The sequence below is a fragment of the Ochotona princeps genome, chromosome 7 (assembly GCF_030435755.1).
Source record: "Ochotona princeps isolate mOchPri1 chromosome 7, mOchPri1.hap1, whole genome shotgun sequence".
NCBI classification, from domain to species: domain Eukaryota; kingdom Metazoa; phylum Chordata; class Mammalia; order Lagomorpha; family Ochotonidae; genus Ochotona; species Ochotona princeps.
The window spans coordinates 10499239-10526338 of record NC_080838.1 but is presented as its reverse complement, the minus strand read 5'-3'; the positions used below and the strand labels follow the sequence as shown (position 1 = coordinate 10526338).

General features: G+C 48.8%; 1 protein-coding gene across 1 annotated transcript in view; it reads left to right on the top strand.

Annotated features, from left to right (window-relative positions):
* ARHGAP10 (Rho GTPase activating protein 10) overlaps positions 1-21658 on the top strand; it is a 333273-nt gene extending 311615 nt beyond the window's left edge. The window contains exons 21-23 of the mRNA XM_058666789.1: positions 9690-9845; positions 10771-10862; positions 20922-21658. Coding sequence (XP_058522772.1) covers positions 9690-9845; positions 10771-10862; positions 20922-21010 — 337 coding nt within the window. The 3' untranslated portion in view covers positions 21011-21658. The remainder of the gene's footprint in view (positions 1-9689; positions 9846-10770; positions 10863-20921) is intronic.
* Positions 21659-27100: the final 5442 nt, after the last annotated feature.

Genomic DNA, 27100 nt, shown 5'->3' with positions numbered 1-27100 from the left:
TCCCCTGCTGGACCACCACTCCCACAGGAGAATGTGAATTGGGATTGGGGACAGACCAGACCGGGCAGAGCTACAACACCTATTGGCCTCATTTGAGCCAAGTCAGGAAAGGGTTGACTGTTCCTACTAGTGTAAGCATAAGTCAGAGTGGGGGTGAGTAGGTTGGGCTTTGCCACAGCATCAACTGGCAGATGCTGGCACTGGGGGCTAATTCTGTCAAACTGCAGAACCACCTGGAGAGTGCATGATCCAGAAATGGGTCCAGTAGGGAAGCAGTGGGCACGTACATCCTGGGTTTCCAGTCTCGGTGGTGAGCATGAAAACCAGGACTGGGGCAGGCACATCTAGACAGAATGCCATCCAACAGCACGTGTGTGGGCTGGGTGGTGGGGCAGGTTGGGTTGAACTAGGTTTCAGTGCCCATTGAAATGTATGATTGCTGAATGGGATGTGGGACTGACTAGCCCAGTCTGTTGTACATACTGGTAAGCACAGGAACCAGGGTAGGGCGTAGGGCTGGTGGGAGTTACCGTGGGTTTCTCTGACTAGGCTGCAGCTCCCACTGGCTTGCATGAGGGCCAAGTGTGTGATGGGTAGGATAGGGCTGGACTGTAACATCCATTGGTTTGTATAGAAGACAGGACTGGAAACAACCGACCCAGCAGTGGCAACCACCAGCATATACATAAGCTGATTGGGTTATCGGACTGCCGGATCCTGGTAAGCACACGCAAGAATCATGTCTGGGATCACTTCAGACAATGTTTCTTTGCGGGATCCCCCAACTGAACTGCTGAACTCAGAACCCTAATCATGAAGAGAATGGCAGGTTACATGATCTGACCATGGAGTGCATGTGTCAAAGCTGAGCCTCCTCAGTGGCTCAGATGGAGCAGTAGACAGCATATCCAAGTGCACATGGAGGGTACAAACTGGGAGCTGAATGGGAAGTGGGGCCTGCTGGAATTAGAACTGGTGCCCATATAGAATCCCGGCACATGCAAGGCGAGCACTTTAGCCGCAAGTCTACTGCACTGGGCCTTTAACTCTTTAAAAATAACCAAGTTCTGCATTAGTGTCTTTGCACCTATGGCTTTTTGTCACCTTGGGTTTTTTGTTGTATTAGTCAGTATTTTCTTGATGCCACCATTGTAGTTTATTATTTGCTGTTTGAATCAGTTGGCTGTGTCTATCAGTTTAAGGCAGTAGAATTTGAGTGTTCTTGGTTAAGTTGGACAGCAACTTAGATCATGAAAGCCCTAATTTTAGAGACATTACAGGCCTGGCTTTGTTTCCTTATTCTACTTCTTAAGACCTTAGAGACTTTGTTGAAATTATTTAAGCAAACCAGTGCAAGATAATTAACCAGACAGTCTGTAAAAGGAAATCCTCATGTCCGCCTGCCAAGATACCACATACCAGAAAATACTGCCATCCTTGGAGCCCAGGATCGTCACCTGCTGGAATCCTCCTCCTTCCCCTGAGAGCTTCATCTGGTCTTACTTGACCGCAACTTCCTGGTTCATCAGTTATGAGATCTCGCTGAGTAGCTAAGGGACGTGTTCTTCCTGGTCTTGGAGGAACCCTGAACTTTAACTTGCAGTTGTGTTGTTAGCAGTTCCTGTGATTACTGCTGGAAGGCTCAACTGAGGCACCTCTCATAGCATCTCTGAGGATAGAACCCTGGATATCACATGGTCAGGACATGGGAGTCCCTGGGAACCCCAATCAGATCTGTCAATTATTCTTGATAGTGAAGGTAGCTAAACCTCTCATGACTGGCAGCTGTGAGTCACCTTGGTGAGTAACCAGAGGTGGTGGTGTTTGTTTTTTTAGCAGAGTGCTGTTGTGTGCCTCTGTACTTTCTTGGATTTGTTGTATGTGTCCAGCCCTCACACTGAGCTATTTTCTATACAAAAACTGATCCACTGCTTGGACCAGTACCACAGGTGAGTCTGTAGGACTGAAGCTCTCAGGCTTCCAAACGCTGTGATTTTCTGCTGTGAAGCCACAGTTGCTTTTTCTTTTCAGCCAAAAAGCTCAAGTTCACCTCTCTTGCCAGATTCCACTTTACTCTGTTGCCAAGAGAAAGAGAAATAGGATTTGAGGTGTACTCTCCATGGAAGACTGGTCAGAAGTTTAATTCTGAGAGTTCTTCAGAGCAAGAAGCAAGAACATACTTGCCCTGGGAGTGAACTCTACAAGATGTCAAATGACTGGCTAGTGGTCCTTCTTGTTAATGCAGCACATCCATGGGGTGCCTCTACACTCACACGTTGGAGACTGAGTGGACAATGTGACTGTGCCTTCCTTCAGGAGTTCTCAGGGATTTCTTGGTGCTCTTTTTCCCTCACTGCCCACACACACCTTTAAAAAAAATATCCCTACTGTGAAACTGAACAAGTTGCTGCTTTTATATCTTGGCTGACTGGATTGACCAACTTACTTGTGTGTGATTGGTAGTTTTGAGCCAAAGGAGATGAGATTCTGGGACTAAGTTGTGACTCATTGGGTTACTGAGACTAGCATTCCATATCACAGTATTGATTGGAGTCCCAGTTGCTCCACTTCCAATCCATTGTGCTTGGGAAGGGGTCAGAAAATGGCCCAAGTGCTTGGGCTCCTGCCATCCACTTGAGCGTGGATGGAGATGTAGGCTGTTGGCTCTGGCTTTGCCCTGCCCTGGCTCAGGCATAGTTGGTGCAGCATTTTGGGAATTAAACGAGCTGATGAAAGATCTCTTCCACTGTCTGCCTTTCATATAAATAAATCTTAAAAAAATAGCTTTTGCTTCAGAAAAGCACTTGACATGGACAGACCAATTACAGAAACTCAAGGAAGACTGATCACAAAGCCAGGGCAAATGGGAAGCTGGGAGTGTAGCTTTCTCAGGCCTTGAAGTATGCCATTGTCTCTGTCTTCCCCTTCTACCAAGTAGATTCTCATCTAGTCCTTCTTTGCTTATCCAAGAATGAGCAAACCATGGGCCTCCTCCACTTGTCTTTGTAAATGAATTTTTTTTAAGATTTTATTTTTTATTACAAAGTCAGATATACAGAGAGGAGAGAGACAGAGAGGAAGATATTCCGTCCGATGATTCACTCCCCAAGTGAGCCACAACGGGCCGGTGCGCCGATCCGAAGCCGGGAACCAGGAACCTCTTCCAGGTTTCCCACGCGGGTGCAGGGTCCCAAAGCTTTGGGCCGACTGCCTTCCCAGGCCACAAGCAGGGAGCTGGATGAGAAGTGGAGCTGCCGGGATTAGAACCGGCTCCCATATGGGATCCCGGCACGTTCAAGGCGAGGACTTTAGCTGCTAGGCCACGTCGCCGGGCCCTGTAAATGAATTTTTACTGGATCACAGCCACTCTCAGTGGTTGGTGTTTTGCTTGTGGGTACTTTTATCCTGCAGTGATGGCAGAATTGAGGGATTACTGGTGAGCTGCAGAGCCAGAAGCATCTACTGCCTAATAGAGAAAGCTTACTGACTTTGATCTGTCTCATCACCTAAGAGCATTTCTGAAAGCTTATTGAAAAAAAATGCAATTAAGAGATAAGCTTATTGAGATGGTGTTGTGGCAGAATAGGCCAGTTTGCCATTTGTGACATCTGCTTCCCATGTTGGAGCAGTGTTTTGAGTCCTGGCTGCTCCACTGATTCTGGATAGATCCCTGCTGCTGCACCTGGGAAAGCAGCAGAGCATGGTTCAAGTGTTTGGACGCCTGCTGCTCTGCCCTGTCCATTGCAACCATTTGGGGAGTGAACCAGTAGATGAAAAGTTCTCTCCTTTCTCTCTCTCTCCTGCTACCTCTCTCCTTCTCCCTCTTCCCATCCCCATTGGTATGATGTCTTTCAGAAAAAAAAGATGTTTTATTAAAATGTTTAGTTTGGAGTAAGCAAAATTGTAATTAGAACCTATCTGTTTGGTGAAACCCATATCTTTTAAAACTCAGGTCAGTCAAGGCAGTTAACCTCCATGTGTTATTGTTGTGGGAGATGCAGGTGATATCTGAATGTTGTTTTCATGCATCTTGTTTTGTTATTGGATCAACCAAAAGGGTTTTTTTCCTCCCTGTGGGTTTTAGATACCTTTAACTATGAGATCCTGATTTCCAAAGGCCTTTTTAAATGTTCCATGATTAAAAAATTTACTTGGAATTGTCTTTTTTATAACCCATTGTTTAAAATAAAAGTCTTTATTTTGGAATTCCTTCAATTTGTACAAAAGTTGTAAGGGGTTCCCAGAGACCACTGACCCTCTTGTCTTCCAGTTGACATCTTGTTAACATGGTACCTTTGTTTAAAACAGAAATTAGCCTTACACAGAACTGCTAACCAGGCTGAGGCTTTATTTGGCTGTCACCAGTTTTTCCACATTAAAGTCGCCTTTCTGTGCCAGGATCCAATGCAGGACACCATATTGCACTTTTTTCCCCTTGTAAGTAGTGAAGTCCACTTTAATGCCTTTGTAATTTTTTCTCTCTCGTCTTGTTTATTTGCCATGTTTTGTAAAGAAAATCATTAGTGATGATGTAACTATGGAAACCAGAGGCAAGATCCTGGCTCAGAAATCAGAATTGTACTAAGGTCTTTATTTGCCGAGCGTCTGCTGTGCTGTAGTTACTGTGAGGTGCTTGGCACCTACTATCTTATTTAACTACAACGGTGACTTGACCTTTTAATAATTACCTTCTCTACTTGAGCTGAAGAAACTGAGACTAGAGAATTGAAGTTAGTGGGCCGAGTTTCAGTTGCAGATGACAGTCCAGGGCAGGCATCAGCTCCTGACAGGCACACTGTAGTCCTTCTCTTCCTCAGTCTGGCTTCTGCAGAGTTAAGTGGGATGTTTTCTTCTATGTACCCTGCCCCCCAGTGAGCTTTCTTGGGAAGAATCAAAAACTACAGATGAACATATAGTCAGGTAATGGCAGTGCTGGATTTGGGGCCCAAGGCTCTGGAATGGCTGTGATGAAAATCCCTCAGGATTTTCCCTCCCTGCTTCCTGCTCTCACATTTGGTCCCAGCCACCTAAACACTTGAGAGTAGGAGTGCCGTGCTGCCTTGGCAGGACAGGGTTTGCTGCTGACTTAACCTTGAGTAAGGTGACCAAGATCCACTCTTCTCATGTGCAACATGGAGCAGTGGGACCACTGAAGATGATTGAATTAGTGCTGGAGAAAACTGGCACAGTGCTGGCTGTGTATACTGTGTGGCATGCCTGCACCTGGGTGTGCAGAAGTGGGGATGATACAGCAGCAGCATCCAGTCAGCAGGTTCAGCCTCCAGCAGAAAGCCTTCCTAGATGAGCTGGTGGTGGTTGTATGCTTCCTCCTTGTTGTCTCTGAGGGGACTGTTGGCACTCATCATGTGATGGTTACTCGTTGGTCATTCCCCACTCACTTGGCTGGGAACCCAAGAAAGATACCTGAGTCATTAGTTGTACCTAGGTTGTACCTTTGGTTGTCCTAAGGGCCTGATAGGGCTCTCAGGCCATAAGAAATGAGGGAATGAGTCAATTCCAGGTCCTCCTTCTGGACTTGAAAGGCCTCCTCCCCGCATTCCCTGACTTTCTTGTTATAAGATTGTTGCAGTTCTGCTTTGCTGAGCTCACTCACTAAGAAGCAAGCTATTGCCTTGCTGTGGAATGCCTCACTTAAGAAATAGCTGTGGCATTTGAGCAGAGACTTTCCCATAATACGCAGGTCTGCAAGATGTCTTTGTGTCTTTATTAATGTTTTCAAACCCTTTTGCCTAGGATGGCTGTTGTGGAACGTGCTGCCTGTTTCCAGATCTGTGTGAGGATTATATTACTAATGAGTTAGCTTCTGCCCTGAGGCTTTGCAAACAAGCCTGTAGTATCTTCTGGCCTAGACTTCTGAATGAATCCTGATGTCATCTCTTATGTGGTCATGCATGTGGGTATTTGGAGGATTCTTCCTTTCAAATAGGCAGCGGTTTGTCTTTGGGTCCAACTTCTCTTCTTGCTGTGTCCCTTGAGTTCTCAGTGGCACCTGGTGCTCCTGGAACCTGGAATTGGGCAGTTGTATCAGCAGCACTGCCCACAGCTCGTCCCTGTGTGCCATGCAGAAAAGGCTTGTTCCTGCAGGCGTCCCCTGGGATTAGTATGGCTGGTGTTGAGTGTTAACAGTTAAGCTGTCCCCTTCCCCTCCCTTTCTGGAGCCTCTGTGCTCTTTGGTTGCCAGAAAGTTTTTAATATGCATGGAGCATGAAGTCTGGTGCTGAGCAAGGCTGGGTCACGGTTTGAATCAGAAGCAGTAGGGACTGTTGGTTTGTTGAGTTTTTACAAAAATCAACTTGAATGTAAAATTTGTAACATGCACATTAGTGTGTATGCATTTACAACTTCCCATTCTAAATTCTTATTTTCATTTTTTCCTCCTCTCTTGAAATGCAAAATCTATGAGCTCTTTGCTTCACATCCTAGCCTCTTTTTTCCAAAACAAGAGTGTTGATTGTTTTTATAGCAGAGGTCACTGTCTTCCCTAAATCTTCCTCCACCACACCCCACCAAAGAAAGGAAGCTTTGGTTTGCCTTAGGGTTGTAGGCAAGCAGACCTTGAATGAGAGTGCTTTCAGGAATGCATTCATGATTCAAAATCCTCTGTGATTTTGGGGGGATACCCTTGTTTCTAGGTGTCCTCTTTGAGAAGAAAACAGTTCTCCAAGCCTGAAGGAAGGTTTCGATGTTGGCACTTGTACCCTCCAAGTCCTGTTTTCAGAGAAGAGTCTTGGAGCAGAGCGTGTTCACTTGGGGAGACAGGGAACAGACACCGGTAGTTTCTATGCTGGTAACTGCTCTCTGAGCTTGTGCAGGGGGAGAGCGGACTTCTTCCTTCATGTTTTGTGAACCACAGCTTGGCTTTGCAGAAATGTGCAGCACTTGGGTTCTTTCTGTAATTGGTCAGTAGCGCATGATTCAATAGAATTGGTGGTTTGTGCTCCTGCCAGCCTGACTAATCAAAAGTCCGCCATTAAAGGAGCGACAGGAAGAAGGAAAGAAAATTGTTCTTTTTGCAGAGTTTGACTCTGGGGAGTGACAGGGATGCAGTGTACAGTTTATTCTGATGTCACCCATGAGTTCTGCTCTTTGACCCGATGACTTTGTCAGCCCGGGTTCCCCTCTAAACCACAGAATTGAAAAGAAAAAAAAATTCTGAGTGACTATTTCCACAGTTCTCCCTAGTATGAGACGGTCAGAGCCAAGGGTCTGCAGCTTTGCTGTGTTCCTACTTAAGCCTGCCGCGGTTTCTCGCCTTTGGCAGAAGCCAGGGGATTCTTGGTGGAGCCAACGACTCTGCCAGTTGGAAAACTGTGAAAGTAGCCAGGAGCCGGTGTTCCCCAGGTATCAGCACAGGATCATGGAACATGGGCCAGGTGTGTGAAGTGTGACAGGAGAGGAAGCCAGGGCTCAGAAAACCCACATCTTTCCCAATAGAGCCTTTTGTTTGCTCTGGAGAAATGTACCCAGTCCAGTCTTTCTCTGCCAGGCTGTTTGCTCTACAAACGCCCTTGAAGATTTGGTCCAGGGCTTTTGCTTGCTGTATGGGCAGGAACATGAGGGTCCATAGGGATAAGCTGTCAACACCCAGGTGGCTAGGACCATTCCTGATGCTTAAAGGAGACAGTCGCTTCATCCGGTACACCATTGTCTTGAGAGCTCAGCTTTCTCTGAGAGCCCTGGTTGAGGAAAAGCTGTCTCTTTGCTTTGAACTGCCTTGCCAAAATGCCTGGTGTTTATTGAGAATCTTGAAGGTCAAAGAATGGAGATTCTTAAAATATCTCTTTCCTTTAAAGATTGATTTATCTGAATGACAGAGTGACAGAGATGGAGAAAGAACAGGAAGGAGGAGAAGAGAGATTTCACTTACTCCCCTAATGGCCACGATGGTTAGCTCTGCATTCGGCTGAAGCCAGGATCCAGCAGCCCCATCTGGGTCTCTCACATTGATAGTAGGGAATCTGGTACTCAGGCTGTCTTCTGTTGCTTTGCTGAATACATCCGCAGGAAACTGGATTGGTAGCAGACTAGCCAAGGCTTGAGCCAGCACTAGGGTGTGGGACACAGGCCTTGAAAGCAGCAGCTTAAGTAGCTGTGTCACAGTGACAGCCCCAGAAAGTTTCTTACAAAACTATTTTTCTTCGCCCAGCACAGTAGCCTAATGACTAATGTCTTCACTTTGCACACGCTGGGATCCCATATGGTCGCTGGTTCTATTCCCGGCTTCCCCGCTTCCTATCCAGCTCCCTGCTTGTGGCCTGGGAAAGCAGCTGAGGATGGCCCAAAGCCTTGGGACCCTGTACTCACATGAGAGACCCAGAAGAGACTCCTGACTCCTGGCTTCGGATCGACTCAGTTTCGGCAGTTGTGGCCACTTGGGGAGTGAACCATCATATGGAAGATCATCTCTGTTTCTCCTCCTCTCTGTATATCTGTCTTTGCAATAAAAGTAATAAATCACTTTTAAAAACTTTTTCTCTATAGCTTTTAGAGAAAATATAATATTAAAGATTTAACTGGTTTCCCCCCCCCCCCAAATTGTGCTAATTACATTCCCCACCCCATTAACCCTAGTCCTGGAAAGTAGCAGTTAAATAATGAATCTTGTGTTTAAAATTTCTTTTTCCTTTAAAACAAAAAGTACAGACATTTTGCTTTGGGGAGATGCAGATGAGCCCTGCCATCCCCTGACCCCTGCTGGTAGGAGTGTGGGTTTGTTTTGTGATTCAGCCACATTTAATTTCCTCACTTGTGGCCTCATGCCCACTCCTTGCCAGGGGATAAGGCCTGTGTGAAGTGTCTTCCATCGGAGCAGCTCCTGTGCTCTGCCTGCCTAACCCTAGGGAGGCTACCTACCCTGGACACTGTGCGAGTCCCCAGTTCCTGTAGTGGGATAAGATGGAAGCCAGGCCAGGGTGCACAGACCCTGTTTGCTTTCTAAAAACTAAGGGGTGTATTTGCTTTGCAAAGAAAAACAAGAATGCTGAGATTGTTTTAAAAAAAAAATTAAGAAGTCAAGATTAGGCAGCTACAAAATGTATGATCTTGATTTTTAAAGGGTCTTATAAAGACAACTGCATTAGTCCTTTGCTTCATGCCCTGGCTGTCTACTCCTGGGGCAGATGGATGGCCAGGCTTGCACTATGTTGATAACTGGCAGGACTGGAGAGGGGTGTGGTGAAACGTCTCGTCTTCCTCGGCCACTGTGGTCCAAGCGCTTGGAATCCTTGTCAGGAGATAAAATGACAGTAGTTTGGTGAGCAGTGGCCTTAAATCCCTCTGAGTTTCACTCATCCCCTCTTCCCTTTCCTGATGAGTCAGGCATAGAACATCTCAATTGGGTGCCCAGTGGTGGGCCCTCTGTCTGGCCTTGTGAGGTCTAAACAAGAGAGTTAAGGAAATGACCTCCCCACTGAGACAAGAGCAATGGCTACAGCCGCTAGGTCACAGCTGATCCTCACTTTGCTACTCGTTTAAGAAGTCCACAAAAAACCCCTCCAGTTTGCAGTTGTATCTAGCCTTGGGGTTGCTGAAGCTATGGACAGGATCTGGAGCCCATTGAATGGAAAAGAGAAAGGAGTTAGCATCCTGGCCATTTAGGAGTGGGATGTGTGGTGTGTATTGAGCCACCTTCATGCTATTAATCCTGTCCTTTCACCTTGTACCCTTAGCCCAAGCCAGACCCGGTCACCCATGGTCCAGTGGCTTAACCCGCAGTCTCCGACCACTCCAAGCGCCAATCCAGCTGCTGTTCCTCCTCCTTCACCCCTGTCGCCACCCTTTACCCCCTCGCATGTGACTGCTGTAGTGGACAAGCCTCCTGAAAGGTAGGTGACGAATGACATGAACGCTGCTGGATAAACAGAATCTTGTGTTTGCCTGCTACAAGAGGGTTGCTGAAGTTCCCTTGGTGGGGTAAAGGTGCCTTGCTTGAGAGCTACTGGAACACACAGTGTTTCTTTAGTGCTGGTTGTGCCTTAATAAGACTACTTCACTTGGAAGACCTTTTCATACCAGAAAATTAAAGCACATTGTTTGTGTTAAAAGGAGGCACACTGGGTGCCAGGCACATGACTGTGTGCCACTGGGCGATGGCTGATTCCCTTGAGAACATAGAAGGCTGGCCCACAGCAAGCCCCTCTGCCTGTGCCCCCGGGCTGAGGTGGCATCCCCTCCTCCAGGGACACAGGGTACTTGCCTCTACTGTGCTCCTGATCTAAGAGCTTGGCTTCCTTCATTCTCCAGTGTGCCCTTTCACATGGTGGCACTGGTGATTTTTGACATGCAGCACAAAGCCAAGCCTCCTGAGCCTCCTGGGGCTGTCAGTAAAGATGGCCGGGTTAGAGCCACAGGCCCTTTCCAGAGGGATATGGAGAGCAGGTGGTCCTTGCAAGCGATGCCTGTCTCTACACTATGCTGCATCTCCTGCTGGATGACTGAAGTACTTGGAGTGTGACCAGGCTCTGTTCGTGCTGATGCAGAGGAGAGAGCATCCCACCTGACAAGGAGGAGAATTAGGTGAAGAAGTTTCCTGAGGAAAGGGTGGAACTTGACACCGATCACTTCCTTGAGATCAAGTGCTACAGCCCTGCCTGGTGTTCGCCTCCTGGTTAATTGCTTCTGTGGGAGGAGTTGCCCCCCACTGGTGACATATGAATAAGCTCTGGGAAGTGGCAGGTAGGGCGCGGGGAGGGTTGCATCTCTGTGTGGTTTTACACAGTTTGATTTGTACCTTTCCTGTTGCCTCTGCAGCATTATCAATCGGAAGGCCCGAGCAGTATACCCATGTGAAGCAGAGCACAGCTCAGAATTGTCTTTTGAGATCGGAGCCATCTTTGAGGATGGTAAGTGTTGGGGGATGGGAGTCCTGTGGTGAGATACTTCTGGAGACCCCAGCGTATCTCCGGCACAGGTTTGCAGGTAGCATGGCTGTCCCTTGACACTCTGGCCAGCAGAGAGCCCACCATTTGGCTCTTAGACTGAACGTCAGGGTTTTATGAGTTGATTTATTCTGCACCTTTTCATTGGCATGGATCTTCATGCAAAGCTCCTGGTGGAAAGAAGCTAGTGTCACTTGGGTTTAGGGAATATTTGTGATTTATGTCACCCCCTCTCCTTTTTCCCTTGATTCCCCTAGACTTCCTAACTCAGCCTCCTAACTTGCTTCCAGTTGTCCAAATCTGAGAATACTACTGTGCTTGGAAAATTGGGATTCCTCCTCCCCTTGTGTTTTGTAGTTCTGCATATTTGAAGGATATGTGAGCTCCCCACACAGGGATATTGACTTTGCATGTTTAAACCAAGGTGTCAGTTTTGATATAAGTGATGACCATTCACATACTAGGAATTCTGCCTGTTGTTGTGTTTCTAGACCCTTGGCTCTGGCTCTGTGAGTATATCCACTCCCCCCACCCCCTTCCAAGCTCTTAATTTTCTCCTCCTCAGTCCTGCTCATTATGAAATCCATTGGTTGCCTTGGAAACAGTGATGCTGTGTGTGGGTGGAGCTTCCCAGAAGAGTTTTGGGGAAGCAGTGGGGACCTGAGATCCTTGCAACGGAGTGTTTGGTCCGTACGAAACACGTGAGCATGATGTGTGCATGGCATTTGCTGGTGAGTGGTCTGCAGAGAGCAGGTTGTCTCGTTTAGAGTCGTTTATGAGATACATGTGGTATATGCTGAAAGCAGCAGCAACCCAACCTCATGGAGAACAGAATGACACTTTGTGGAGAAATGCTGCTCTCGCAGTAGAAGCGAGGCCATTCTCCTGTTGCCGTACTGTCCTTTCACACAGTTTTGCCAGGAGAGTCTGGTGCAGGAGCTGCCCTGCTCCCAGCTTGTGAGATGTCACTACACCATAATGAGGGGAGTGCTGGGCTAGCAGAATTGCATCTTGGCCACTTGAGAAATGGCAATGAGCTCTTGCCTTGTGTGATTCAGCTCATTTAGGGACCTCTGAAATTCCCTGATTCATATTGTTTGTGAGGTGGTTGCCTTAGGTAGAAAGTACCTATTAGGGTGTTTTAGGTTATGGGTGATGCTCACTGATACAGCCGGCTCAAGCAGTCAGGAGGACATTAATTCACACAAGAGGGAGTCTGGAAGGAGGGGACCTCTAGAGTTGCTTAATGCATTTTCTCAAAGGTGTCATCAAACTTAGAGGTTTTCCCCTTAACTATGCTCAGCTATTCTTGTCTTATACACGTGGGCCACTGGCTGGGTCCCCTGCTACACTACCTTGAAACTACATAGTGCAGTAGTACTGGAAAATGTAGCCATTGTGGGCACAATGGCTGCCACAGTTCTGTGCATTGTGGCCACATGTAGCTCCAGATGGGATGCCTCATGCTAATGTGAAGACTCTTTCCCAGAAATCTCTTCCCTAGTTTACCAGCCCTTGTGTCTCAGTAGCCAGAACTGGGTCAGATGCTCACTGTAAACTCGTCAACAGTGAGAATGCGGAGTACGAGAAGCACACTGGACACAGGAGTCCTGTGTGGGCACAGCGGTGTGCTGAGCATGCATGGACGTATACAGCTAGCTCTTCCCTGTACTGTTGTGGGAGGAGTGACAGCCATGGGTTGTTCCTATTAGCTGTAGTTGCAGGAGGTCCTAAAAAATCATGAAAACTGCATTTTTTTTTTTTTTTTTTTTGGCAGGAGGGGGTGGACCTCAGTGGCCTTCTATGTTGGTTTTTGTTTGTTTTTCTTTTGCCCTGAAATAAAGTTATCCTTAATTTGTTTTGCACAGATATTTTTCAGTTTTCTCCGGCTTCATTGGTGATTAGATTTTAGCTATATTATTTTCTATATGACTCCCACATAGTTTCCTCCAGCACTACATCCTGGGACATCTGCAGGATTCAGGACAGGTGCCAGGATATTGCTGAGTACTCCTGGAAGACCTGGCTTGGAGGGCAGCAGCCTCTGGTGGAGGCTGTGACGTACCCCAAGCACAGCTGGTGTATGCCGAGGACATGTCCATGTGTTCAGCCAAGTCATGTCTTCCTTGGACTCTGCCCTGTGGCACTGGCATCAGCCTCTGTCTGGACTTGCTGGCTGGGGCACCTAGGGTGTCTCCATGGTCCCTGCGTAAGGCCAGCTGCTCCAAAAATGCCTTGCTGATGTGTTGATACTGTCTGCCCTTGTGAGTGTCTGGTTTCATGTGAGCCACTCGACTCGCAGCTACCTTATGGTTCCTTTCTGCCAGTGCACATCAGGCCAGCAGGAGGCCATCAGATCAGTCACCGTGGGTCCTGCTGTCCTCAGGGACAGTTCCTGTGGCCAGTAAGAGCCCTTGTGGCAGCTCAGTCTTTGGTGTGCACGTTCCAACATTCTTTTTTGGCATGCAGTTGGCTTTTCAGTTAGCTGAAATGTGTGCTTGCCCAGAACCTGGCTGGCAGGCCTTTCCACAAATGGCTGTGGGGTTTGCCTGTCTGATCACAGTGGCAGGGCAAGACGCATTGGCCAGTCATCTAACTTCTGCTTCTGGGGAGCCAGGTTCCAAGTGGCCAGTGTTTACAATTTGGCCTGGAGTGTCTCCAATCATGCTCCCTTTGTGCAGACCAGCAGCAGTCAGCACTGTGAAGAGGCCCGAGACGGTCTTCCCGGGGTCACTTGCCCCCTTGGCATCTTCCATCCATCAGCAAGGCTTCTGACCCTCTCCCAGGAAAGTAAGGAAATCCGTGTATGGCATTCAGTGGCCTTTGGAGAAAACAAGCTGCAGGTCAGAGTGACCTCTGGGCCACACTGTCAGGAGGCTTGGAAGAGAGACAACTGTGAGAAATCCTACACCCGGGTGTGGAAGGGAAGGCGGCTTCACTAGTTCGGCGGCTTGGCAGCTGTCCCTTGCTCCTTCTGTGTGGCCCGGATGTGAACTGGGAGTTCAGATTCTAGGCTGAAGATGGCTTCTATAGGAGACCCAGCTGTTTCCTCCCATGCCCTCGGGGACAGCGGTGGGTGTGCAATCCCAGTGCAGCCATGGCCCCTGGGAGCCCCAAGATTGTGGAACGTGTCCCACTGGTTGCCAGACAAGACTGGTCTATTTCCAGACAGATGACCCTGAAGCTGTCCACCCTCCTTAAGACGGGCAGGGCTGGCGTGCGCTCGGTGCTGAGGCTGGGTTCTCGCTGCCCCAGGCTTTTGCTGGTTTCCACTGTAGATGCCATCTGATCTCACCACTGCTTGGTGAGCAGGTGTGGATGGATGACTCCTCTCAGGCCTGCAAGCGATCAAAACTGAAAGGTCTTGAACAGGTACAGGGTCATCCTTGGGAAGCAATTATAGTATTTTCTGGAAACATGGATCGTGTATATACCCCACAACTCAAAGGTTTGTTCCCAGATTTCTTGATGTGGGGGAATCTTAGGGAAAAATGTTAAGTACAAAGATAAGTGGCAGATGGTTCTGTCATGTGATTCTAGTTAAGCCCAGACATTAGCTAAATAAATATTATTGCGGATGTGTACTTGTGTATAAAGCCGTATTTTTTAGCTGCAGTTGGCGTAAAGAGAGCAAGAAATACTAAATTCTAACCACTGATGACTCAGGATAGATGAGATGGCGCGAGAGAGCAGAGCCCAGGGAGCCAGGACTCCCATAACTGGTCACACTGTAGTTCTTAAGCTACATGTGAGTTCCTGGTGTTCATCATATTATGATGCTGCTTCAGTGGTTTAATCTTTGTCACATATGCTGTTTACACGGATAAACCTGAGTCCTGATTCAGTTCTGACAGCTGGCTTCTCCCAAATTATCCCCGTCACCAGCTCCCAAGTCCTGTTGTTATGGGATGGCAGGCCGTAATGAGAGGGCAGAAGCACCATGAGCTATGATTCCACCTCCATCAGCAAGGCCAGTATCAAGAAAATGGAATAATAAGCATTAGTGAAGATATGTGGCAGGGACTGCTGCTGGTGGGGGTGGAGTGGGCAGGTGGTGCAGAGGAGAGGTGTGGGGGTTCCTCAGGAAGTTAGTAAGAGATGACTAGAGGCCAGTGCTTACCCAGCTGGCTCTGTGCCCAGAGAAACAGAGTACCATCTGGAGTGGATAACTGTAGACTTGGAGTCACCGCAGCATTGTTCCTGAGGGCCAGCAGTGGAGACACTGGAATTACCCGTCAACAGCTGAGGGGGTAAGTGGAATGTGGCGTGAACATATGTAGTTCAGCCATGAAGGTCAGATTTGGGGACTAGGACCATGGCTTGATTGGCTAATCCTCCACCTTCAAGTGCCAGGATCCCATATGGACACTGGTTCATGTCTAGGTTGCTCCATTTTCCACCCAGCTCCCTGCTTATGCCCTGGTAAGGCAGCAGAGAATGGCCCAAAGCTTTGAGACCCCGCACTCACATGGGAGACCCAGAAGAGGTTCCTGGCTTCAGATCACTTACTTGAGAAGCAAACCAGTGGATGAAAGATCTTTGTCTGTTCTTTTCTCTGGAAATCTGCCTTTCCAATAAAGGTACTTATTTTCAAAAAAGAGATTTGGAAACATGCTGCAACAGGGGTGGACCTTGGAGTTAGGTGAGGTGAGGTGAGGTGAGATGAGCCAGCTACAGAGCAAATTGTATGATTCTGCTGATTTTTAAAATGTGCTTTAAAATTATTTATTTGAAAGAAATACAGAGAGAGGGACAGAGACGTATCTTCCGTCTCCTAGTTCTCACTCGGAATGGCTGCAGTGGCGTGCCCAACCAGGCTGAAGCCAAGAGCCTGAAACTCCATCCAGGTCTCTCCCAGGTGGAAGTGGAGCAGCCAGGACTATCACTCATATAGGAGTTGGGAGCCTCACAGGCTGTCACTTAACCCACTCAGCCTTAATCTCAGTGACACATAGAGTGAAAGAAGTGGCTGGGAGCTGGAGGAGGGAAGAGTGGATACAGTCTCTGTGAGGATGCAGTTCTAGAGAGGCATAGTTGTGGTGATGGCACAAGATTATAAATGTCTGTATGCCAGTAAAAATGGCTTTGCAGTTTAAAGTGGTATACTGTATGTCCTGTTATTTTACAAGGATTAACAAAAATGTCATCCCAGGACTTCATCAGATTTCCAAGGATTTGCAGCTGGTTCACAGCTGCCTGGGCCATAAGTGGCAGGGCAGGGTGTGTGGCTTATGCCTAACACAGAGGCAGCGTGCCCCCGTGCTTGTCCAGTGGCCCCCATACCATCTGCCTGTGTCAACAGTGGCTCATGAGTGGCTGGGTTGTCACAGCCTTCTGGTGTGGATGGTGTAGCTGCTGACCTGGCTGTCCCTGATCTGCTTTTTCCATACCTCCCCAATGTCCATTGCCCTCTGTGGGTATGGGAGAGGGCCTTGAGCTTTTTGAGGTTAAGGCCTCTGACCGCACACACAACTGGCTCCATGTTCTGGTGTCCCCTTTGTGGGTGTTCCTAGGTCCCTGGACTGAGGCCCCCACATGCAAGATGTACCCCTCGGAGAAGGGCATGAGTGGGGGGGGGGGGACAGACAATGACACTGCCATGCCTGCTGCCCCTAGCAGTGGCAGGCAGGTTCCTGTTGCGCCTACAAACAGCTCCTTGTAGAGGAAGCCGTGCTTGGGCTTGGCCAGACCAACTGTGCCTGCCAGGACCCCTGCTGCTCTTGCCACCCTGCTCTGGAATGATGAGCTAATAAGTGAGTGAGTAGTAGACAGGCACTCTGAGTTTTTACCAGTCAGCTGTGGAAGGTAGTTGGTTCAGTCTCAGCATTTGCGTGTTCTGTGCAGCCCTGTATGGTGTCTGTGATGGCAGGGAGTTTGTTCAGTTGTTACCGTTCTTGGCTAGGTGCAGGTATGGATGTGTCACAGCAGCCTGGGACCTCAGAGCCAGAGATTGGACCCCCAGAAGCATTTCAAATGCAGCTTCTGGAACCCTAAGTGACACCTGTCAAATTGATGCTGATTTCTGATGCCTACCATAAACACAGCATGACCAACACTAGCCCTTCTTTCCTGGTCCTGTCCTATCTTGTCCTGGCTTACATAATGCCAATTTTTAAATGTTTGTTTCTTTTCATCAGCTTGAGAAGCTAATTCACACACACACACACACACACACACACACACACACACACGATGGAGAGGAACTACAAATGCCTGCAGCCGCTGGAGCTAGGCCAGGCCATTGCCAGAAACTGGAGATTGTAGTATTCAGGTCCTGCACGTGGGTGGCAAGGGCCCAAGCACTTGAAGCATCATCTGATGTCTCCCAGGAGGCACTAGCAGGAATCTGGATCAGAAACAGCAACCAAGACTGGGACTGGCACTCCAGTATGGGCTATGGGCCAAGTTGTGGCCTAACCATTGCACATCATCCACCTAGCATCTTCATTGTAAGGGTGTCTGGGGCCTCAGCCAACCCTGCTGTTCTAGAAAGGCCAACTCCAGCCTAAGAACGTGGGGTTCTGGTTGCATAGACCAATGTCTGGGTTCAGTCCTCACATGATCCCAGGACCTCTTAAGAGAGTAAGACTAGGACTCTTCAGGTCATCACATGGCTTTGGCCAGCACCTTCTAAGTGCAGGAAGCTGGGGTTCACCACTCTAATCAGCTCTTATCTGTCCCACCCATTTCCAGCATGACCATCAAATTCTAAACTGCTCTGGGTTATCAGGACAGGTTACTTTTATTGGTCTGAGTGTTTATTTTCTGTTTGATGCAGCTCTCAAGTAGGAAAGTGATCTAAGCAACAATGAAGCTGAAACAAAGACACCTTGTTTTTTCCAGAGAGTGTTGGTTGAGTGAGGCAAACAGACCCAGTAAGATACAGAAAAGCCCTGGTGTGTGGGGCATTGATAGGCAAGGGCCTGGGTGGCCTGATTGAAGGGCCTTGGGTGGGGGGAGTATTATAAATTCTGGCTAATAGATTACAGTGCTTACAGGTTGACGGAGTGATGGGTGGGACACATTGTGTTTTGAGATTGAAATAATAGTCACTGCTCTCCGTGGGCATGTTCCTGCCAGCCCTCCAATGTATATGGTCTCATTTTAATCTTTGCAATGACTTCTGATGAGCTGTCATTTACCCTCTTTCAGATATGAGAAATCTCGTGCAGGATCACTGGGTCGTGACTGAGCCAGAGCTGCAGCAAGGGTCCCAGAGATTCTTGGAGTCATTATGGAAATGACCCTCATGTCATTTTCATAATCTTCCATGAGCCTGCAGACTGAGCCCTCCACATAGTGAGGTGCTGTGTTCCCCTGCATTTGTGGCCTGCATTTGTCAGCATTTCCTAGGGAAAGGGATCATGCTTGTGTGTGTTAAGGAACTGTGGATACTGGCAAAGGCTAACACCTCTGGGGTAGACCAGCAGGCTGAGTCCAGCTGGTCTCTGCAGCTAGAGGCCAAGTGTGAGCAGCTGTAGGAATTCCTCCTCCTGTTCCTTCCGTCTTTTCTTTCCTCTTCTTCTTTGGACCATGTTCTGTTCAGGCCTCCTTCTCCTGATGGGATGAGGCTGGCCATGGTCTGAGGCTCATGTGCTTTATGCCATGTCTGCTGATGTAGCCATGATTCTCATCAAGGCATGTGGGATAACTGGCTACATCTGCACAGAAATACCCAGGCTGGTGTTAGGCTGGACCAAGTTCCTGGGTACCTAGCCCACTTGGTATATTACATTAACCTTCATGTTGTAACTGGTAGAGGAAGCCAACAACCTGTAGTGTAAACCAAGTACAGACAGGAGCCTGGGATAGGTGTTTCAGGCTGAGACCTCAGAGTGGGAGGCTCTCCCGGCCCCACCTGCAGCTTGTGTGCCTGGGGACTGATGGCCGCCAGCACTCTGGACTCTCATTTCCTTTCCCTCCAAGGCACTGCCAGCCTTGGGTCATGAGCTCTTGGCTATTACAGGTGTCCACAGTGCCACTTGTCTTCCCACTGGCTCCTGCCTTCCAGGGAGGTATCCTGAAATGGACAAGCCTCTGTTCTGTTGCTGGTGGCTATTAAAGATCTCTGGTCTGGCCCTGCTCCCTCTCCTTGTTGCCCCTGTTGTGGGAAGTCATACAGCTTTGTTTCCTCTTAAGTACACTGTATCTGACTAATGTGCTAGCATGTGTGTCAGAAAAGAGACAGCACAGTCAGGGTGGTTCTGTGTGAGCTATTGTACGGAGCACTGCAGTCGAGTCTGAGTGCCTGTTGCAAGCTAAGTCCCAGGACCTCCTTTGGTAGAGAGAGAGCCTGTGAAGGGAAGAAAGTTTCCAAGGTTGTGCTCCCCATACCCATACCCCGTCCCCAGCACTCGTCAGCCGGGAGCCTCTTTCAAGGCCTCTGACTTTAGGGCCCTTGTTTGGTTATATGCTGTTTCAACCCCAAGGGTCCTTTTCTGGGCTGGTGGCTGTATGGAGTGGTTTTGCCAGCCTGGGTATTTGGATGAAGCGAGAAGCCCCAGAATTCCTTTTCTGGGGAACTGCATCAGTGTCAAGGTCATTGAACCAAGTGACTTTGCTGGCAGATCACCTTGGGAACACTACCTTTGATTCATCTGTTCATTCATTGCACAGATAATCATGTTGACTCCGGGTGAGGCACTGGGGAACATGAAGTCTCATGTCTTAGGTATGCAGTTGTATTATATATGATGCAGCTCATGATGTAGCCTAGTTGAGACAGTCTCAGCCCCCCTCCCACAGCAACCCTATACCTGAAATAGATGGGACCCATCATCAATCAGGTCTGGAGCATAAGGGGATTCCAGTGGCTCAAGCTGATGTCTGCCGCATTCAGTGGTGCTGTCCAGGTTTGGGGTGAGGGGCAGGAGGACCTCATGGCCAAAGAAGTAGAAACGTAGAGGCTTTGAAGTCTGAAGTTTGTTGTGGGGCCAGGGCCAGGGCAGGGAAAGGAATAACAGAAGGTCAGGGTGTCATGCAGACATCTGGCATGCACACTTATTTCATTCAAGAGGGGAGGAGCAATTAATTACCTTGTTGAACAAGAACAAATAGAACTGGATCAAACATCAGTGGCTGCCAATTGGGCTTTGCTGTGTTCATGGGGCCATGAACTCAGTTTACTGAGTGGCAACTGGCATTCAAAATGCCATAGGCTAAAGAGAGACATAGTGAGGCTGAGTATTACTTCAGAAAGTGTGTATGTGTGTATGAGTGTATGAGAGAGAGACAAAGAGAGACGGACTGACTGACTTGGTTGCTGATGCAAGTTTCCTCATGGATTCTGGTGGGATGCTGCCTTCCACAGCCAGCTCCTGAGTTCATCTGCTTGGTGGGCCACAACTCCCCTGTCATTCCCACCTGTGTTTGGGAACCTGCACAGGGACGTGTTACTAAATGATTCTGCATTTGGTGTTCACGTGCCGCTGCTGCTGGCAACCTGGACCCTGTGCCCATGGCTGTGGATGCATCGCAGCTCTCTGTAGACACGTGCAAGGGCTAGACTCTGTGCCCTGACTGTGAAGGACGAGGCCTGCCCTCGTGAGTTCCCCATCCAGCATGGGATACAGACCAGTGGTCGGCCAAGGCCCGTGAGGCCTGTAAGTGGTGAGAAGCTGAAGTAGATTCCTACGAGCACCAAGCTTCCTGAGGGGAGGCTTGCCAGCTGAGGAAGCCAAGGGAATGCCTTCCCAGCCAACAGGCTGTGGAGCAGAAGGGCTCTGGTAGGAGGTGTGCAGGGCCAGGGCCCTGGTGTATGTGTACAGGCTGCTGAGAAGGGCTGTGGGTAGGAAGGGCAGCATTCATTGAGCAACTCTGCATGGTGGTGTAAATGGGGCGCTGGGAGACCAGTTGGAGGCTAAGGAAGGCGGGTGAGAACTGTGATGGGAAGCCCAGCTGAGCCTGTCCCCTGCCTGAGACAGCAGACTTGTGAGCCTTCAGGATTCATCACAGTGCAGCCAACACCCAGAAGCCTGTACCTGGGAAAATTTTGGTCAAAAGCGATTTCTCTTCCCTTTTCAGTGCAAACGTCGAGGGAGCCTGGCTGGCTAGAAGGGACTCTGAACGGCAAGAGGGGACTGATTCCACAGAATTACGTCAAACTACTGTAGCTCCTTGGCATTGGAGCTCCCTGACCCCACTTGGACCCCTGACTGACCCTGGCACCCAAGCACCTGCTGGGAGTGGCTGTGCAATCACCTACACAGTTGGGAACTCCCCACCACCGCCAGCACCCCAGGGCCATGGAGGATATTAGACATCACTGCCTGGAGCTGCAGATGTGTGGATCAAGAGTGGCTAAATGGACAGAAAGGACCTTTCATCTATCAAGCATCAGGATTTGAGATTTTTTTTTATTACTCAGCTGTAGAACAGGTGGGAGGGTGGCCTTCTGCCACTGTGCCCACCACCTGCCAAAGCTCCTGGTCCCTCCCAGTGCACCTGCTGCTGAGATCTGGCAAAGGCCTGTCATCCTCGCAGTGTTACACTAGCGTGCCTCTGGTCGCCATGGTGTGGAGAGGGCTGTTTCTGGTGCCAGGGGACATGGTTTTGACCCAGACAAAAGCAGAGATGCTCTTTTGAAGCTTTCTCCTTCCGTGGGGGACACCAGCCACACTTATGCTCACTCCACCCGCAGAGCACTCCGGCGTATTTATAACCAGCTTCTCTTTGGTGCTCCTCAGCTGTGTGCTCTTTGCCTAAACACCATTTTTCTGCTCCGAGGTCTCTGTAAATGAAATAAAATGTACTTCACTTTTCCATGTGTCTGCCCTGCTGTGGGAGAGAGTTTACAGAGTTCACTTCCCTAACAGCTTAGGGTTTGGCAGTAGTGTGACTGGGAAATTGATTTCCCTGGATGCAGGTGTATACTCACAGACACACTGTGGTGATGGGGAGCCTCACTGTCTGCAGCAGGTGAGTTCCTGGGGGCATGATGTGTGGCATTCCATGGGGTGGTACCTCCTGCTGGCCACTTCGGCCTGGAGCGGGACATGAGCACGGCTGACGGTGTGAGCTGTGTTCTGTCTGTGAACAGCTTCATGCTCAGCTCTGTCCCACCCACACCCTAACATACCTTGGTCTTCCAGGCCTTGGTGCTGCAGGACTGTGGGTGGTCTCAGGCTGGCAACTCAAAGCCTTCAGAGCATTCTAGAGAAACCTGTAAGGGTGACCAAGCCTGGACTCCATGTCTGAGGCTGATGTCTGTTCTAGTGTGTATGCAGCCTCTGAGTCCAGGCCTAAGCTCCTAGGCGGCCTCTGGGAGTGTGGAGCTCAGCTTCAACAGCTGGGGCATCCTGAAGCCTGCCTTGTGTTGGAGGCTGCTGGGGACCTGTTCTGTCTCCAACTACAGAAGGCTCCTTCCTACAGACTTCTGACTTGGGGACTTGCTGAAAGGAACATGTGCCTGCTGCCCGTCCCTTGGATGAACTGGATGGCTCAAGAGTTCGCTGCTCTGCTGGCTAACAACCTCTCAAGTTAACTCCTGACGACTAGGTGAGACTGTTGAGTTTGGGACTGTATGTGCTGGAGGAATGTACCTTTGAAAATTACTGATAAATTCAGTGCAATGTGACTTAAAATGCTGAACCATGTTTGCCTCAGTGGAGTACATGGAGATGGCTGAGGAGCCAGCATCACCCTACCCCAGCCAGCCCAAGGCCTCTGCCTAGGGCTTACTGGCCTAACCTTCAGTGTCCTGTGTTCTAGCAGTCCCTTTCCCTACTCTGCTTAGAAGGTTAGGAGTGTCAAAGGAAAGTGTGGTATATCCCCCGTCACCAAAGCCTGCAAAAAAAAAAAAAACCCATTGACAGCATGGCTTGGTTCAGATGGGAGGCACTCTCCAGGTGGCATTGCCAGTTGGTGTAGACTCACTGCATCAGGTTGTGATGTACTTGCTTACTTAGGGTTGGGTTTCTGTTGTTGACACTGAGTTGCACCCAGGCAGCCATCACCCCAGAAGTGCTTTCTCCTGCTTGGTTAATGAAATCACTAAGGCTGGACAACTTTTGTGACCTTGGCCAAGGGGAAGTTGACCCCATGATTCCGTCCCTGCCTCCTTCAAAGGAAGTGATACCAAAGGGTTTGGAGTGTAGGTGGCTTAACAGGAGTAGCATGTCCAGGGTGTAGCAGGTGTTCAGTTCTTGGACCTACTGAGAACATGGCTTCGGTCCGTTGTCAGGGCCGCCTGGTCTGCAGGACACCAGTGTGATGTGATTGAAGCCCCACCACAGTGCAGCTGTAAAGGTGGTCGTATACCTACAAGTCACAGACCCAACCTCTGGTTATCTGGGGATCAACAAGGTAGGGCTGGAGTTTTCCTCCGAGAACATGACCCTGAGTACCAGTGTGGCAGTCTTGCCAAGGCCTCTAGCAGAGACCTTCTTCCTGGGTATGGCCCAAAATATACTTAGTAATGGGATCAGGAGGAGTTTTGTTACACTGGAGGATGACCCTTTTCCAAGGAGAGAAACAGAGTGTATTTGGTTGTGTGCTTGCTGGAGGCTTGTTGGCTGGGCCCTGAACGTCTGCGAAGTCTGGCCTGTGTGCCTGAGCCTAACTTTAGCTCACTTTAGGGCTAATGAGGGCACTTGGGCTGCTTGCTTCTTGCTTTGACTGGGGCTGTGAGGCTTGCGTCTGATGATATCCCCTTCTCCAGTGGCCCTTGTGCCTGTAAAGAAGATGTTGGGTGAGAACAAAGCCAAGAGTTTGTGGCAACAATAGCAGGAACATCTGCCACTGGGATGTGGGCAGGAACAGTGATGGGTGTTTGTGGCTTTGAGGTAAGTGCAACTCATTCTCCCAGTGGCTGTAAGGCTGGGGATTATCCTGACTTCCTACTGAGAGAAGCATTGCTAGATTCCTAGGATGCTGCTAGGTATGCTAGTCATCAGCTCTTGTACTGCACCAGCTGTCTTGAGGGCCAGTGAAGGAGTGTGGCTGTTAGGGGGCAGTGGTGCCTCACCCCCTCCAAATTCATAAATTGATGTCCTAACTTGTAGTAGCTGCGAATGCAACCTTGTTTGCCAATGGGAAGATGAGAAGAAACAGGTTAAGGTGAGGATGGGCCCTATTCCCACCAGGAGGGAGGTTACCAGAGGGAGACATAGGGGAGACAGCCATCTGTGCTTGAGCCACGGAAGAGGCCTAGACAAATATATAAGGAAGCAGTCCACTGAAACCTGGTTCTGGGACTCCCAGTCTTCTTTGGAAAGAGTCTTTAAGCCACCCAGTTTGTAGTTGTGACAAGTGGCTCAACGAAGTAGATGCCATGGCTAGTAGCACATGTTTTGAGTTAGAAACCAGACTTTGGAATGTGATATCCATGGCTGTGTACTTTGGTGACCTCATGTAAGTTGCTTGGCTTTTTAATGCCTCGGTTTCACTGAGTGGAGAGAGCAGTACTGACTACATCAGGATGCTGTGGTAAGGAAATAATCAGGAGGGTCCACTGCTGCAGGGGGCTGGCAAAAGATGCGGCACGCGGAAGGCAGGTTCAGGTTGCGTGCACCATGTGGAGGTGGCAGTGAGCCTCTGGCCCCCTCTCTGCTGCTGCCCTTGCGTCTCCAAAAGCAGTGTCTTGTCTATTGCCGGTCTGTCACCTGCTTCTGAGGACACTGTCCACCCCTTCCATCTTGGCTTTGACTTTGTCCCTTGTTCACTTTGGTGTTGGCCACCTCCTTTTCATTTTTCTTGCCGAGACTGTCCAATCCAGTCAAAGCCAGTCCTGGTGACTCCTGCCCTGAATGCAGGGTTTCATGACTTTTTGAACCTTCTTGAGCCCCACATGGTCTCTCCGGTGTGTGATGATGTCACTGCTCCTGAGTGTCCTCAAGCTCCTAACTTTGTGGAGGTGTTCTCAAGGTGCTTTCTGCACCCTTTCTCCTCAACTGGCTTGGGCCATCGTGTGTTAGGGCCAACTGGCTCCTTGTCATGCTTTAGTGTCTGGCTAGACATAACTCAGTCTGCTAGCTCTGGAGCATACTTTGTAGATCTCTTGTGAGGAAAGAAGACTTCCCCCACACTCCCCAAAAGAGAGAGAGACCCATACCTTGAATATGAGCAGTAAATATTCCTGGGATTCCTGTCGGTGGCTCAGGCTTTGAGTTAATGTCTGAGGGTCTTCCTTGTAGGATTTAGCAATGAAGAGAACATGTGTGGAATGGGGTGAGTGCAATCAAGACGCAGACCCAGAGAGATGAGCAGATCCAGGTCATGGAGAACCAGAGTCACAGAAATGGGGATTCCCGGCGATGGAAATCTTGGAAACCATTGTCCTGGTACAGTGGTACAAAATAGTATCTGCAGAACTGCTGGTGGTGTATGAGTTTAATCATCCCAGTCTTTGGTCACAGCTGGATCCATGTGTATTCGCTGCTCAAGGAGCCCTGTTGACTATGAGCTTAACCTTGTCGCTTGCCATGGCCGGTGGGACAGGAGTTATCTTGATGCCATCTGACGCTTGTAAAGTGTTAGACCTTTCCACTGTTTGGGTTTTCACCAGAGTTCCACCTCTGCCATGACGAGGAGCCACAGCTGGCCTGCTGGAGAGTGAAAGGGCACATCTGGAGCAAAGCCACAAGAGGCCAGACAGCTGCAGGCTGATCACAGATGCATGAAGAATAAGAATGGTTTAGTCTAAGCCACCAGATGGGGGGAGTAGTTTGTTAGGTAACAGCAGCCAACTAACTGGCTGCTGCACTTTGCTTTGAGTAGTCTTGTTCCATACTGAATGCTGAGATCTGATCTCAGTCTTGTCCAGTGTCTGGGACGCAACTTTCCTTTTCAAAGGAAATGGCTGCACTAGTAATTGGAGACTCAAAAAGCCAGAGATACAAAGTGTATACACTGGGGCCAATGTTGTGATACCATGGGTTAAACCACCACCTGTGATGTTGGTATTCCAGATCAGAGTGCTAATTTTGAGGTTCAGCTGGTTCACTTCAACTCCTTGCTAATGAGTCTGAGAAAGCCATGGATGATGGTGAGTACATGGACCTGTGACACTCTTCCCTGCATCTTTTGCTCTGCCTTTGGAATAAGCAAACCTTAAAACTGTATATTTGCACAGTTCCTCAAAAAGCACATTAGGACTGACTTACATAAAGGGACAATACGTGTTTAATTTACTTGGAAACATTCAACATGTAGCAGCAAATCACTACTTCTCTATACATCTATTGGCATCATTTTCGATATTACAGCTTACATGGCCAGACTTTGAAGCTCAGTTCTTGGCTAATGATTCCTAAGTGTGGGGCTGAATTCTTATCAGCCTGAGAGTACTTTGAGAAACTTGTAGAAATAAAGTTACACTTGACCTAGGAATAAGCCACCTCAGCTCAGGCATGGCACCAGCTACAACCATGGGGCCACATAGGGAGGGAGCTGCTTCCCAAGACAGCTTGGGTTTCACGTTAGGTGCTCTCTCTGCAAGGCCCTCCCTCCTAATAGGATATAGGTCTTAACTTTTAGTATACAACAATAGGATTGTTTTTATTTTGATGTGTGCAAGATATTCTTGTAGGGCTGTGTTCTGCCAAACGGGGTTCCACAATTGGACTTTAATGCATTAAAGCTAAGTTGTGTTTGCTAATGATCAAATAGTCTCCTTGTCCTGAAAGCAAGTACTCTGCATGGTCACCTGTTCAGTGACACATTAAAAATGCACTTGAATTAATCTTGTGGGAGACTAACAGTGTTTTCTGTTTACAAGAGCACTGATCATCACTTCTTACTCCTTTCTGGCCCACATTAACTGGAATCTGGGAGTAAAAACTAAGGAAAATTAGCGAGATCCCAGCCAACCATGAGCTGAGCCTGCTGACAGCCGTGCAGGACAAGGAACGTGACACTCTGTGGATGAAGGACTCTTGGGTCAGATGGGCATCTTTGGTCCACTCAGGTAAGTCTCAGTGTATCCAACGTGCAAGTTTTCATGTGGTTGAGAAGCTGAGTGAGCTACATAGATATTTAGTAGTTCCATGATAGCAGTCAAACATTCACGTAAAAACCCTGATGGATCTATCTGACACATCCTCACAGGAACACTAACATGTGGCTAACACAGGACTTTCACATGGCAAAAACTAGCCACCTGTCACTCAGATGTAGGCAGAGGCACATCTCGTCAAGATTGGAGAGGTGATGGGAATCCAGGTGTATCTGTGGACCTTCAAATGAACTGCTACCCAAGCAACAAG